The 16,326-nt window shown below is 45.5% G+C and overlaps 1 protein-coding gene across 3 annotated transcripts in view; it reads left to right on the top strand.

Moving 5' to 3' along the window:
* ECM2 (extracellular matrix protein 2) overlaps window positions 1–16,326 on the top strand; it is a 222,763-nt gene that overhangs the window by 192,573 nt on the left and 13,864 nt on the right. For all 3 annotated transcript variants that reach the window (XM_069206683.1, XM_069206684.1, XM_069206682.1), the window contains exon 9: window positions 2,031–2,357. In XM_069206683.1, the coding sequence (XP_069062784.1) occupies window positions 2,031–2,357 (327 nt within the window). The remainder of the gene's footprint in view (window positions 1–2,030; window positions 2,358–16,326) is intronic.

The following is a 16,326-nucleotide window of genomic DNA, read 5'->3' as shown; positions in this document are numbered from 1 at the left end:
ATATTCGAGACATTATGCAAACCAAACCAGCCATCACAGGGAGAACACTTATTCTTAAGGTTTTAGCCTCATATTACACAATTAATTGTTCCAAATATGTTTCTGGCAGAATGTTCAGAGGAGTGAATGGCTAGGATGATAACCTTAGATTCCTCCCAGCTTCACCTTCTTTGCACCTTTCATGCCCAAGGAAAAATACAAAAAATGTACCTCTGTAACTAGCCAAGCTGTCATTAACTAAATTAATTGCTGCTCATTATATGCCTATGTGAAAGACCCTCATTCATGCGGCTCCAAGAAGAGCATCTTGTGCTGGTAAAAGGACAACTCTAAAATTCCTAGATCGCTTGCGAAAAAAACAGAAAGTGGAAAATATATCTGAAAAGGGGAATTATTTCTATGAAATGTCCTCACGATGGAATGAGAAAACATGGGTCGGGAATACATGCTTATTCACGTACGGAACAAACCTCGAGGTGTAATGGAAGAGTGACAGTATGAATAGGAAATTGAAAATGGAAAGTCAATTTTAGTCAAACAGGACAGAGAGTTGGACACATGGTAGAATCGTTCCGACGAGAATGTAACAATAGTTCTTATTTTTTTCAACCAGCGAGAAACACTGTCTTTTATTGAAGAGATGCTACAAGACTTCCCATAGTGGGCTCTAGTCACAAAGAAAAATGTAAAAATCTCGACCTGAAAGTAATTTTAGGCCTTTTTGGGTTCACAAAACATTGTATAAATATGCCAGGCAGAGGTTTCCAGCCGTGCATCTGTTACTGTCTTGTGACTTTTCTGGCAGGCTTCTCTTCCTTTTGTGCTGAGTTCTTCAAAGAATAGGAGTTGTTCTCGCTTTGAAGACCATCCCCTACAAACCCTGCAAGCCTAGGTGGTCATCTGTTCCCCTTTCATTTCTGGAAAGGTAGTTTCTCCATCCGTTGGCACTCTAGTAGAAGATAAATCAGCAGTAATAAATTTATTCATGCCTAGCAGGTGTTAAAAAAGATACACTTGCCTTATAAACTGACATTTAGGACCAAGTTTACTTTTGTGAATTTTGTGAATAGGTCTAAATGATTGTCAGCATTGTGTTTATTTTAGCATGTTGGATATGTGATATGAGAAGCAATCTTATCACAGGTATTTTGTTAACATGAAAGCTAAGTGAGAAAGAATCATTGTTTAATAACAGTAACAATTCAGATTATAAATTCAATATTCTCACCTGTTAGGTAGAAATCCAAAACAGTAATTTATATAATTATGTTATAGTTGGCATTGCTTTAGAATTATGCCTACGAGATAATGGTCCTCATTTACACAGAAGTGGCGAAGTGCGGTGCTGTAGCAAATTTTGCTGCGCCACGCTGCGTCATTTCAGAAATGCAAGAATGTGCCGTATTTACTACATTACGGCGCACCTCTGTGTTTTCCCTAGCACTGGCGCTAAAATTAGCTGTCTAGTGACAACACAAGCACCCTTGCACTATAGTGCAAGGGTGTCTGCGTTGCAGGGAATGATTGTTTATGTGCAGGAAGGTTTCCCTTCTTGCACATAAACAATTATTAGTGGTATTTTGCTCTTTTTATGTGTGCTGCAGAAAAAGCAAAAATGAGAAGAAATAAAGGTATTTCTCATTGTTGTGCCCATCTAATGCCACCCCTGTGCTGTTAGTTTTTGGCGCTGCCTCAGGTTTACAATTTCTCGTAAATATGGGGCAGTGTCAAAAGTAATGGGTGTTGCTTGGAAACGCCCACAGCAACACCCACTGCATGCCCCTCGCTGCACAAAACTGCGTTGGGGCCATATTTACAAAGCAGTGTTAAGTGGCTTAATGCTGCATTGTAAATATGGCCCCCAACGCAGTTTTGTGCAGCGAGGGGCATGCAGAGGGCTCCTAAATGAGACCCAATGTTTGCTAAAACATAATGAAATGGATTTCTGCCTTTTTGCTTGCACCATTTTTACTGGGTACTCAGAAATGAGATGCTTCTATCTAATTCAACTTGCCCTTTCTTTCCCTCAGGACTCTGGAATCAATAGACCTTTCATACAATAAACTGGTTCATGTTCCCTCCTACCTGCCCAAGCCTTTACTGCACCTAGTACTGATGGGGAACCAGATTGAAAGGATTCCGGGCTACGTGTTTGGGCACATGGAGCCGGGCCTGGAATATCTTTACTTATCCTTTAACAAACTTGTAAGCGATGGGATGGATCCGGTGTCATTCTTCGGGGCATATCACTCGTTGCGAGAGCTCTTCTTGGACCACAACGACTTGCAGAATGTTCCAGTTGGGCTGGAAGACATGAAAGCCTTACAAACTCTGAGGCTGAACAACAACAAGATACGGTACGAAAACTATTTCTCTCCTCATGTGTACTGTTGGAAGCCAGATTTATTGTTCTTGTAATGTGTGTTTGCATCACTACATGTATAGAGAATCTTAAAAAATTAAAAAGCTAAAACAATGCCAGAAAATAAAACTCGAAAAGGGCTGGAGTTCTGAGTACATACTAAGATGTTTGCTCGAATTCTTTAAAAAGAAACTCCTTCCCTAAATCATTTATTTGGAGTTACCTAAAGAAAAGGGTCCATCCTTCAAATCTAAATAGGAATAGACAAAAATAGGTCGTCTTTCAGTGGCGTTACCCGACATTTTGGCTCGTGCAGTTTGACGATGCTGTTCAACATAGAAAGAAGAAAAAAAATGCTTGTGCAAAAAAAAAAAAAGAAGATACATACATATACATTGGTACATAAGTGTCATGACTGTAGTGGCCAAAGCGTGATTGCATGTAAATGAGCCATGACAAAGCTGGCATTTTGTTTTCTTTTGATGTAGCATTACAGTGTGATAGATGTCCATCCTAGAGAAGTAAAATAAAAAATTATAACAAGTGCACCAAAGAAAATGCTTTGATTGTCAAAGGAGCACCCTGGTAGCAACTCCAGCTATCAGGCCCTCCATAATAGAAAAACAAGAATATGATTGTAAGTGTGCATCAGTGGAAAACTCAGAGAGTAGAGGGGTAAGCGCAGGCAACTGGTGGGGGAGCTGGGGAGATTGTTGTATAACTTAAAAAAGACAAAGAAAGGAATGGGATGGGGGCAGGGAAAGCAAAAGACAAGCTGCTGTCAAGTGGGAGCTACATGAAGAGAGACGGGGGCTAGGGATTTGAGTGACAAAGCAGCACATAAAGGGAGAGAGCAAGAAAACATATGCATTTCTATGACGTACTGTAAGAAAAAGAAAAAACTGTTTTTGCTACTGCTAGCAACAGAAGGCTACAAGTCATCTAATCCAAAAGGATGACAAAGAAACTTTGCTTTCGGTGAGGGACTAAAAAAAGAAAATGAAAAAAAACCTATAAATGAGAAACAAGTGAGTGAGAATGACAAAAATGCCATACAATGTAGGCAATGGGCTGGCTCAAAGTCCACGGTCGGGTATTGTTCACAATAGTCCTTGCCACCAAACAGCTGAAATCTGTGTAACAGCAGCAGCCTTCATTGAAGGCATAGGGTTCTGCCCATCCACCTTTTTACAATGCATCAAAAGGGTCTGTCAGGCTGGGCAAAGGTCAGCCTGACAGACACTCTTTGGGGGTCATTATGACCCTGGCGGAAGGCGGAGAAGCGGCGGTAAGACCGCCATCAGGCTGGCGGTCTTTTTTTTGTATTATGACCATGGCGGTTACCGCCATGGTCATCTGCCTGTTCTCGGTTCCGCCCGCCAGGGCAGAGACGACCGCCGTGCTGGAGACCAGGGTCTCCAGCCCGGCGGCCGTCACTATACCGCCGCCGGTATTTCGACCCGGCTTACCTCCATGGATTTCATGCGGTTTGAAACTGTCAGTGCCAGGGAATTCCTTCCCTGGAACTGATAGGGGTATCCTCACCCCCCGCCCCCATCCGACTCCCTCCCCTACCCCCCACCACCCCTGCCACCCACCAAAGGTGGCAGGACCCCCCTCCCCACCTCGACCCCCAACATAACAACACTCATACACACACGACACGCACGCAGGCACCACCAACACACATACACGCACACACACCGACATACATGCAAATATCCACACACACAGTCAGACACCCACATCCACATTCAAACATACACGCACACATCCATACAAACATAACTACAGACATACACGCACTCATTCCCATACACACAACACCCCCGCAAGCATACACGCACTCACACACCCCCTCTACATACACACACGCACACCCCCATGCACGCACACAACACACAGCACCCCCCACCCCCCTCCCCTCACGGACGATCGACTTACCTGGTACGACGATCCTCCGGGAGGGGACGGGAGCCATGGGGGCTGCTCCGCCAACACCACACCGCCAACAGAACACCGCCACGACGAATCACAGGATGTGATTCGCTGGGCGGGGTTCTGTTGGCGTGGCGGTGAAGGTGGAGCAACCTCCACTTCCCCGCCGCCCACCAGTATGGCTGTTGGTGGCTCTCCATCCGTAAAAGGACGGAGAGCTGCCAACGGTCATAAGCGGCCGAGCGGCAAACCGCCACCACTGGCGGTCTTCCGTAGGGCGGTCCCTCTGCGGTCTTGGTAAAAGACCGCCAAGGTAAAAATGACCACCTTTATGCTAGAGTGAGGCATCCAGGCGCTGTACATGTGGTAAATATGCAGACACCATGCTGACTGAGCCAAAATTTCTCGGGCTGAAGATTTCGCAGCCCAGTAGCCGTGACCTCCTAAGGTCTTCTGTGAGACAAGTGGGACTGTCAGTGATAGACTCTGACTTGGGTACTTCAGTTTTAAGCTAAGAAGTGTCCAGGGCTGAGTGTTATTCACTGATGCTTGCCACAGAGTAGGGAAGAGTCAGTAGTTTCAATGATCCATCCCACTCTATGACGAGTATAGGACTGCCACCATTGGTTGAAGGTCAACCTACAAGTGGGGGTGGCAGTCCCAATCATCCAGGAATCACTAATACTTCCTTCCTGTCATGAGAAATACAGCCTGGTAAGTTTTTTGTGAGAATGTATGATTGTTTGTACATGCATGCTTTGAATGGGTGTGTGTCTGCGTATGTGTTGGGTGTGAGTATGTGTGTGAAAGAAAGTGCACATGTGTGTATATGCTCATCTCACCCCTGCTACACTTTTGGGGCCAACACTGATCTCTGGGCAATACCAAGATAAGCACCATAAGTCTAACTCCAGGCTGTATGTCAAATGAGAAATCTAGTTTTTCCTGTTAACAGAGCAGGAATCCTTTCACAGGTTGTATCCTGTCTCTGCACCTTTTGGAATACTATGGAAGGAACCTTCCATTCATGTACATAAAATAGGATGCTTTGGAATGCTTCTGAAGTTTAAAAAATAATTTATGTTTGGGAATTATATGTAATTTATTTTCCGAACACATACTCATGTGTCTACATCTTATATACACTGAAAATACATCAGAGGGCCACATTTCTTTAATATGTGATAAAAGGGAGAAGATAGTGGTTGAGAAGAGGAGGTGGGCAACAGGCTCTGTTTTCACCTGCTGATGGGATTCTGATTCAAAACACAGTTCAAGATGTATGTAAGAGTGCAGTCAGATGTCAAAAGGGCATTTACGCTCCAAACAAAAAGGGTAGATTCTCTTAAATTGCTATGTTTGAAATGTGTACACTCAACAAAACAATATATTCCCTTACTCTCCTTCAGACTTTATCCCATATTAAACTACCATACACTTCTAAATCAGTATGTGATAAAATAAAGGGATGAAATTGTTGATAGAAAAAAACAAGTTTTATATCTCAATATATAGCAACAGGCCTTTGCATGCAAGAGTATAGGATAATTCAACTGTACTGTGATTTCTGAAATCTTGTGAAATGCTCCATGATTTTACTGAAATTTGCCTATTATTCATGGCATTGAAACGCAGTTGATGAAGTAGTTGAAGAGTAACTGATAGAACACAAATATGGGATGCACCTTAGTCCCTTTGGCAATTCTTGTGGATGTGATCGGCAGATGACAGCATACTTCTATTTGTATTGGTAGAGCTGAAGCCTGTTTTAGTTTTTTGCATGAATCTTTTTATTATTATTTTTGAATTTCTTTCCTTGTGGTTCCAATATTTGAAAATTACAGTACAGATGCATAGTTCTGATACATTGCTTAAACATTTGGATACAGTTCAGAGGAATTGTCAAAAGAATATTCACAGCGCATGTGGATCATATTAGAAAACATTGGCAAACCTCAATTGGATTTTACATGCAACAATAAATATAAAAAGGCTCGGAGTAAGGTTAATTTCAGCATCCTATGCTTAGCAATTGTACTCACAGATAACAAGTCTCCGTGGGGCATCTATATAATAACCGGCATGTGTAGATAACAGCCTATAAATGGGAAGCTTCAACTTTGACATTATATAAAACTGTAAGGTTACTAAAACAGTTAACAAACTGGGAATTTGGTTATAACGTCTCCACCCTGTGACCTAAAAGAGCCCCCCATTGTCCCCTTGCACTTCACTTCGCTTAGACTCAGGGCTTAACGTCAATGCAATTTTGTAGGGAACCCGCTTCAATCAAAGGCAACAAATGCAGGTAATCGCGCCAGCAAGGACTTATGCAAACCCAGCACATGGGCTGCCTATTCCATCGCCAACTCTATAGTGTGGGCGCTTGTATCCTCCATGTCCGTACCATGCTCCGGTTCTTGCAGTCGAGTCAACATCTCATCCCAACTGGCGGACAGGGGGTATTTACGCAAGCCCAAGGTGTCCTCTCGTCTCAGCCCCACTCCCTCAGCATCCACCTATACCAGGAAAGAACCCTCCCATGCCTCAATGGTTTGGGGCTCAGGGGCCCGCCATCTCCTAGTAATTAAGCGTTTGGCCGTCAAGAGGCCAAGGTCTAGAAATCTTGTTGAAGCTCTGTACTTTTTAATTCACGGGAAGAGACCCAGGATACAAGGTTACCAAGCAGATAACTGTGGGTGTGAGGTGCAAGCTGATGGGTGAGTTGTCACATCTTGCCAATAAGTGCTTAAAGAGGGGCAAGACCACAGCATATGGAGGAGTTCTGCCCCCATCAACTTACAGCGGGGGCAGGCAGCATCTACACAGCCGAAGTACCTGTTGAAATTGGCTGGTGTGAGGTAGGCTCTGTGGAATAAATTGGATGAGGCGGAATCTGGAGTTGCGGGAGACATCAGTGTGGATGGATAGTGCTGCATCCCATGTTTTATCAGCGCAGGGCCCAAGTAAATCTTCCTCCCAGCTGGCACGCAGCGCAGTGCATTTGTATATTGTGTGCGTTCTGAGTGCGTTGGTGAACCACCGTATCAGGTGTTTGCCCTGTTCCATGACCTGCATGTACTGTACTTGTAAGTATGTTGGGGGCTCAGATGCCAAATCTCTCCAGCGACATGACAGTGTCGTTATCAGGGAGTTGTACAGCAGAAACTGCCCTGCTGGTAGGTCTGTCTCCTCTGTTAGTACGTCAAGTGGAGTGAGTTTCCTTTCACTATACAGATCGCCCAGTGTATGTAAATCAGCCACATGCCAGAGCTCCAGTCCAGCGGTGGTTGTGAGTCGTGAACCCCGTTGTGTGCCTAGTGGTGCCAGTGCCAGAGCATATGGGATAGTCGTACGTGTAAGGCCCAGACACCAGTGGTAACAACAATGAGCCACGCGCAGCAGGAGCTCCACAAGTGTCCTTGCGTTTGTGAGGGGGTGAAAGAGGTGTAGAACCACAGGGAGCATACAGGGTGGTAATCTGGTTGCCGTGTGATAGCTGAAGGCCAGATAGCCATCCCGGCACCCATTGAAGCTGGGAGGCCAGGTAATATTGCTCCATATTTGGCACCGATAGGCCACCCCTGTTCAGAGGTGAATAGAGTTTCTTCAGCGCTACTCTGCAGCGACCCTTGTTCCAAATAAATTCCAGGATGCTGAATTCTAGCTCTCTGAAAAAACTGGCCGCAACATAGTAGTGTAAGTTAGAGAAGTAGTATAGTAAACGCGGGAGCACCACCATCTTCAGGAGGGCGAGTCTTCCAGTCACTGAAAGTGGGAGCGTTTGCCGGAAGTTCATCTGGGCACGGTTAGATGATACTGCCCTTCTGAGGTTGGCATCATGGAGATCTTCCTTCTTGTGAAAAGTGTGGATACCCAGGTATCCGAACGTTCTAGTCTGCCTGGAGATACGAACCCCAGAAAATTATAGGCATGGGTCTGGCAAGTCAGGGTTTAAGGGAAAGAGGCATGATTTCGTCCAGTTAACTCTTAATCCGGAAAGGGTAGCAAATCGGTGCAGTGTATTAGCAATTTCAGCAGGGACGTTATCAATGTCCTTGAGGTACAAAAGAAGATTGTCTGCATTTAAAGATATGGTATGTATGCCATCACCTAGTGGGATAGTCCATGTCTCCCCCTCCTGCGAAGCTCCGCCGCCAGGGGCTCCATCGCCAGAGAAAACAGCAGGGGGGAGAGGGGACAGCCTTGTCAAGTACCCCTGCCCACATCAATGGGTGCAGAGATGATTGTTCCAATTTTAACCCTGGATTGGGGCTGAGTATACAGCAGCTTCACCATGCGTAGGAAATGGGGACATAGGCCGAACCGGTATAGTGACTCGAACAGATAGGGCCACTCTAAAGAATCAAAGGCCTTCTCCAGATCAAGCACCAGTCTCAAAGTTCCACTCCCAGAGACGCGGGGTCCCACGTGGTCTGTGGCAGGACATCTTCGGGGGGGGGTGAGGAGGGGAAAGCAACAGGGGGAATCCAGACTCCATTCGGAAACAAACAAACACATTAAAACCAACAACTGGCAAAAAGATAACATGATAAAATACCATTATAGCAGAGGGACAACTGGTATCTGCCCAAACAAACCGAGTCACCTGTGTGGCGTAACAAGTGTGTGGAAACAGTACCCTCAAGTAGGGGAGTGGGGTGGAAATGGCGAGTGGTACCCAATAAGCTCTAGGACTGAACCCCTAACACAGCATGGGTGTGGGCGGCTGATGGGTTAGTCATAACATTCAGAGTAGGCGACAAGGGATGGTATACAGACTGAACATCAATTGTTAGCCGTGGAAAGCGATGGAGGTGCAGAGCTACAGGCCAGGTGAGAGGTAGTACAATAAGTTTGTGTGTGAGCAGAATCAGCATGCAGTGAGGTTCGGTCCTCCAGTCACCACGAACAGTGACTCGTGTGCAGCAACTTAGTGAGTTCAAATTAGGTCAACTGCCATTTGCAGCATCACCGCAGGTAGGGCGGAGGACCCCATCTCAGAAGGCGTTTAAAGAAAGGAGCCATTGTCACCATCAGAGTCTGTTAGTTCTGTGTCTACTCTTCCGAGGTGGCTGATGGGACACTGACAGCCGCTGCAGTTTGTAGGGCACAGCGTCGCTCCTGTATAATCTGTTCTAGATCCGGAGCGTGGCTTATTTCTTTCGAGGGAGCCTATTACCATTTGTGATTTCTCTGCCTACAGGGACGCAGGCCTCGTGTCACAGGTCTTTCAGATTCAGTGTCCCGCTGATTGATCAGGCCTGTTGACTCCAGCCATTCCCAGGCGGCCTCCAGGGTGTCAAAAAAGTGTGTTTTACCACTGGTTGCCACTTGTAGCCTGGCGGGGTACATCAGGCTAAGGGCATGAAGTCTTTGTTTCACAGACAAGAATGAAGCATGTTGTTTTTGTACGGCAATAGTATGTCTGGGAACATCATAACTTGGGCGTTATCCACTTGGATTGCCGGGAGCGACCTCACTGCATATAGAATAATATTTCTGTCCTCATAGTGCAACTGCCGTAGCAGGAAGGGGCGGTGGCTTGTTCCTGGTGGCCGGTCCCTCATAGGGACCCTGTGGGCATGCTCAATAGAGAAAAATGGTGTCAGAAAACTCTCTGGTACTAGCCCCCGAAGCCAGGTCTCGGTGTAGGCGACTGCATCTGAGCCCTCAACGCCTTCCAGGAGGCCTGTTACACAGATGTTGTTCCTTCTGGTGCTCCCTTCTGCATCCTCTGCGCGGTGCTCCAGCATCTCTATGCGGTCTAATGCCACTCATAGTAAGGTTTCAAGTTGGTCCGTCTTAGGCGCAAGTTCATGTAACTCGTCTTCATGGTGAGCGAGTTTTATCTGATAGTTTGCGGTGATCCGCCTGGAGTAGGGTGAGATCACTCGCTTACCCTCCATTGAGGTCCGAGACTGGTCCAGGGAAGAGCCTATCCGCTCCACAGCCTGCAGCACTGTGTCCAACTTATGACTGTCTGACTGCAGGGCCTCAGCCTTCGGTGCCTGCAGCCTAGCTCCCGTCCCACAGCGTAGATGGCCCATCTATGCTATTGCGAGTTTCGAGGGGACAGCGTTCATTGATTGACATGCCACAGTTATCATCAAGGTGTAACTCTGCAGGGGTACAGGGCGGGCCCGCTTGCACGCGCAGTTTGAGGGACAAAGACATGGCAGCACAAGCAGCCCCTCTCCTGTGGCGGTTGGGGGGCACAGGGATCCTGCGTGTAATCACCCCAGAGCTCGGGTTGCAACCCGTAGTGTTGGGGCAGTCTCAGGAGGTATTAGTGGGGCAGGCGGAGTCCAGTCTGTATCCTCCGGGTCTCGCTCCACATAGTCATCACTCGGGCCACCTGGACGGAAGTTGGTTTAAGGGGCACCAGGAGCAGGTGGGTTTCCGTTGCCACAAGGTCCCTCTCCTTTCAACATGAACCGCTGGTCGCCTACCATCCACCCCGAACACGACAACCAGCTGCTCCTCCTATTCTCTCTGCTCGCACCGCCTCAAGACGCCGGGTCGGCCAGGCCTCGAATGTGGAGGCTGTTCAGAGTAGACCGCACCCCTCACAGCAACGCTCAGGCCGGCAACTCCGCCGGCACCCTCAGCACATCCCCTGCTGCTGTGAACATCGCGGCCAGCTCCCAGTAGAGTTCACTCGGCCTCGCGACTATGCAGATGGGCCTATCACCCACCCAGTAGCAGATTAAGTGAGGAGATTTGGGGCATCGTCCCGGAGCTGCGGTAAGTCACGTCTGCCATCTTGGCTGGCAAGCCACGTCCCAGTAGAGCTGAAGCCTGATAGCCCCTTTTTACATGTGTTAGCTAAATCATGATAGATAGGTTCCTATCACCAACTGTGTAATGTGAAAACAATTCTGAACAAGCATCTCAAAGGACATTAAACCTTGAAGAAGCATTTTTATCTGAAACATATGTTGGCTGTGTCTATGAGCATCAATATATTTCTCAAATCAATTAAATGCACTTTTACTTCCCTACAAAATAGTGAAATTATTAGACTTTTAAGAATGATTGATATATTGTCACTGCATAACATTTGAAAAAAATATGAAGACCGCACCACAGTTTGCATTTTTCAAGTATTCTTGAAATAGGCCATAAGAACGGTTGGGGAGTCTTGTCTACATGTGATGGGTAATTTTCTATCAATTAAAAAAAAAAATCACCTGATTCAGTACTTAAGCGCTCATGACAAGGATGCTAATTTTTGGTGTACGAATAACAGAGTCTCATCATCTACGGTCTAATTCCAGCAATGAAGACTTTTCTCCCAGACTGGGAAACAACTTCAGGCACCTGGTAATACTGGATTGTTTTTCTATGCAGGTTTCCCACATTGCAGGGAGCAAACTGCTGACATATTTCTCCTGCTCAGAGCAGGTGAAATGTGTCCACAGAAGGGTCTGTGCGGGCAGAGGATGGGTTAATGGAGTGAGAGGTCAGGGTAAACTTCCCCCATACTCTTGCAGCATTAGAGTTGGTACTGGTTTATTGCGGTCCCTGCAGCCTGAAAAACGGTCCAGTTTCTCCAGGCCTAAAATTAGGAGGTTTGGAGCTCACAAACCCAATAATACCAGGACCGGACACATTTATGGCCAGATTTAGAGTTTGGAAGAAGGGTTACTATGTCACAACGGTGACAGGTATCCCGCCCGCTGAAATATAAATTCCATAGGACATAATAGGATTTATATTTCGGCAGATGGGATATCTGTCACCATTGTCTCTAAATCAGGTCCTTAGAATTGCTCCTGGCAGAACTTTACCTGGAGTTCTTGCTTCAGCTGAAATGCCTCTGCTCATAATGAGGTCCAACATGTGTGGTCCTCATAAAATAGATAGTTCATTACATTTGTAATATAAAAATAAAACAAAATACTTCATGGGTCATAATTGTTGTCAAGAAAATGGATTGCTTAGCCGGCACTTTTTTACATGCTGTAAATGAATACAACAGATTACTTTCTGTTTAGAACTCTGGTGGAGCACTAAGAAAGCAAGTAAATTAAGGGGCATATTTACAAAGAACCGGTGCAGCAAGGAGCTCCACCAAATTTGGCAGCGCTTCACTGCGTCAATTCTGAAATGCAGAGATGCGCCTTATTTACAAAAATACGGCACATCCTGGTATTTCCCCCTGCACTGGCGCTAAATTAGCTTCCTAGTGCAAGAATGGCTGTGTTGTGGGGGAGATTGTTTTTGGCAGGAAGGGACACCTTCATGCACAAAAACAATCTTTAATGACGATTTGCTCTTTCTATGTGTGCTGCAAGATGCAGCACACATAGAAAGAGAAAAAAACGAGGAGAAAGCCTTTCTCTTCATTGCACCATGCTAACGCCAACCGTGGGGTGGCGTTAGGTTTTGGCAATGCCACAGATTTACAAATTTGTTGTAAATCTGGGGCAGTGTCAAAATGCAATGGGTGTTGCTGTGGAACGCCCACCGCAACACCCATTGCAGGCTCCTTCCCCACAAAGTGCTGCGTGTGAAGGGGCCATATTTACAAGGTGACGTTAAGCCACAAAGAATAGCTAAATGTCACCTTGTCAATATGGCGCAGTGCACAGTGCCACCTCAGCGTTACAAAAAGTGATGCTCCGGTGGCACTAGGGGCTTGTAAAATGCCCCTTAGTATTTCCTTACCAGCCAATTGATGTGGCCCCATTCATAAAGCTGCATAAGTACTAACTGTATGTGCAAATTTCTCAATTTACAAGTACTAATTTTCTTTTGTAATTCACATAGTGTATTTTTCCTCTTAATGGTCTTTACCGATGGGTGGTATTGCATTATTATGATGCAATATCATCCATGGGTGAATTCGCTCTCTTGGGCCGAAAGTCAATGTTTTAAAGCAGGGATTTCCTGGAAAGTTTCAAAACACACACAAGCCTCTACATTACCCATTCCTACACTGGAATTGACTCAGCATTTGTTTCTGTTAATCAAGAATAAATCCCTTTCTAAAGTGTCAGTTTTCAAAAACACCCCCAAAACTGCTGCTGGTGTAGGAGAGAGGGTCCCTCCGTACGGAAATCCTTTTGACCTTATATACAAAAAAGTAAACAGAAAAGGGGTACTTGCATGTGAGATATTTTCGCATGTGCAATTTACACTGTGGAGAATTAAGTATGGAAATTTCCCTATGCATGCATGTACAACATTAGCAGGAGTACAGTTGGAAACCTCCACGTCACCGGTTTCCAGGAGTTCTCTAGGAAATCTTGCTAAATGCCTAAAATTCATACATATTGACCAATCTGAGGTAAAAGGATGCAGTTTTACAAATTGCTTTGCAGTATTGTGAATCAGAACCTGTGACTTCAGTGAAAGGAAAGTTGCTTAAAAATATTCCGCAAACAGCCTCCTTATAATTAAGTGCTGAATCTCTGTTTGGACTGTGCTCATTGAACTCCTTTTAACATTCATCTGGCTTGAGCAGGAGGCATTGGGACATCATCAATTAATTATAATCAATTGTAATAGTAGAGTAGTGGTACCAAGTGTACATTATAAGGATATTTTAAGTTATAAGTCATCATTGTTTACCTTTGTAGGGTCAAGACAGAACCAGTATGACTTCCAATATGCTTTTTATGTAGAATTGGAAGCTTTTTTAATTTCGTGGAATATGTGAGTCTGAGGGAGAACAGTGACTGCTGCCACAAAAGCACATATAACCCAGTGCAGAGGAAAGTCTGTTGATGTATAACTGCAGTTCTTGAGAGATCTGCAGTTCTCTCAAGTTTCCAGGTCGATGCTTAAGTAACTAACCCTGTCCATGATTGAACCTTCCATTGGAGTACTCTTAGTCCTTATTTTATAAGAGGATACCTAGGACTACAAGTACAAGAGCAAAAGCATGGAAAGGATGAATTATTTACTGTGAGAACATGGGTCTCTAGTCGGCAGAGGTATACACCCTTGTCCAAGTAGGGACCACAATCTTAGTCAGGGTAAGTCACAACACAATCCAAATTATCCTGTGCTCACCCTCTGGTAGCTTGGCACAGAGCAGGTTGGCATAACTTAGAAGGCAATGTGTAAAGTGTTTGTGTAATAACACATACAGTTACTCAGTGAAAGCACCACAAAGCGTACTCCACACCAGTTTAGGAAAGTTGATAATATTGATCTGAATCAGACCACAATGACAAAAATCCAATATGCGCAAGTCAAGAAATCACCTTTTAAAGGTTTAAATGAGTCTCAATCTTTACAAATCAGTGGTTGTATCCTTGTAACACACAATACTTAGGATGCATAAAAAATAATGATGCCCAGGGTCGCAGAGGAGGAGATGAGTTAAAAAATAAGGCGCTGTGTCGTATTTTCCCACACAGATGAAGCATTGTTTCTTTCCAGGCTGCAAGGGGATGCATTGCTTTCCAGGAGCGCAGCCTTGGTTCCTTACTGAGATGTGGGGTTATTTTGATGCTCAGGGACAATGCGTTGAAAATTCTTGACATGCTGGTAAGAAGGATCAGGCGCTACGTCGAGCCGGTCGGCGATGCAGTGATTCTTCAGCTGCAAGGCAGGTGCTGCGCCGATTTCTGCATCGATTTTCTGACGCACTGGGATTTTCTTCTCTTCGGTGAAGCCTTTGTGGCCCTGAGCCTTCAGAACAGGAGGCAAGCTCAATCTAAGCCCTTGGAGAGCACTTTTGGGGAAGGCAGAGTCCGTCCAGCAGAGTCCAGGGTCATCAGGCAGCAGTCCTTTTCAGCAAAGCACTCCTTTGGCAGCCAGGCAGTCCCTATGACAAAGTCCATGTGTAGCGCCAGAATTGTCTGCTTTGGTGGGGTCAGAGACCCAGTATATATATCCAAAAACGCCTTTGAAGTGGGGGAAACTTCAAAGAGTGGGTTTGAAGTGCACAAGTTCCCCTTTCAGCCCAGTCCTGTCTGTCAGAATCCCTGTGGGGGGGGGGGGGGGTATCAGTCCTTTCTGTGAGGGCAGGCCACAGGCCTTTGAAGTGTAAGGGAGAGGCCCTCCACCATTCCTGCCCAGGGAGACCCATTCAGTATGTAGATGAATGCAGATGTGACTGAGTGTCCTGTGTTTATGGCTGTATGGGTGGAATGCACAATGGAGCTGTCAACCAGCACAGCCCAGGTGTGGATTGGAGTCAGGCTGAAATGCACAGATGGCATGATTTACAAAGAATTTGTGTCAATGCTGTGTTACTTTATTTACATAGCCCCTAACACAAAATCCTTTTTGGTATTTACAGAGCCACGCAGATGCCTATTTGCATGACTTTATTAGAAAAAGCAATGCAATGCAGGCCTTGTGCTGCCGAGCCTTACTTTGTGTCTGGTAGGCACTCTATCAGTGCTGTGTGGGTATTCCTGATGCAAACCTATATCTACAAAGAGTTGTAGGTAAAGGTTTGTGCCAGGATGTTGCACCTGTCTGAGCCTATTGTAACGAGGATACATAGCCATATTTCCCCTTGTTATTTTCTCACACAGGCAAAGTGGAAGAAGACTCCAAAGGTAGTTTTCGTGCAGGAAACCCCTTCTTGAAAAAAATATTTTCCTAACCATAACACAAAACTCCTTACACTTTGGCGCAAGGGTGCCTATGTTGGCGCTGGGCAACCCAAAGGGCATCAGTGCATTGGGAGAGTAAAACTGTGCCACTGCTTTAAAGATATGGCATAGTTCTGCTATGTACAGGTGACGCAGTGTGGGAATATGTTGCCCTGCATTGCACTACGTCTTTGTAAATATGGCCAGTTTACCACAAAGGTAGCACATCTGCACCAACAGAGGTGCTCCTTGAATGGATCCAAACTACCTTTTCACAAACATTGGCAGTAGTAGTCGTGGAAAGCTACGCCAGTCTCAGATTTCCAGGCATACAACTGGTAATCTATTACCCAAGAAATGTTGGGACAGATGCTTGCAAATAGTCTAACCACTAGCAATCCCTCTGGATAGCATTCCAAACCACTATTTTTCACCCACAGACAGACTCTAGACAGAGGGTCTAAT

Source organism: Pleurodeles waltl, chromosome 9, assembly GCF_031143425.1.
Source record: "Pleurodeles waltl isolate 20211129_DDA chromosome 9, aPleWal1.hap1.20221129, whole genome shotgun sequence".
Taxonomy (NCBI): domain Eukaryota; kingdom Metazoa; phylum Chordata; class Amphibia; order Caudata; family Salamandridae; genus Pleurodeles; species Pleurodeles waltl.
Note: the sequence above shows the minus strand (reverse complement) of the source record. Positions and strands in the feature narration are given on the sequence as shown.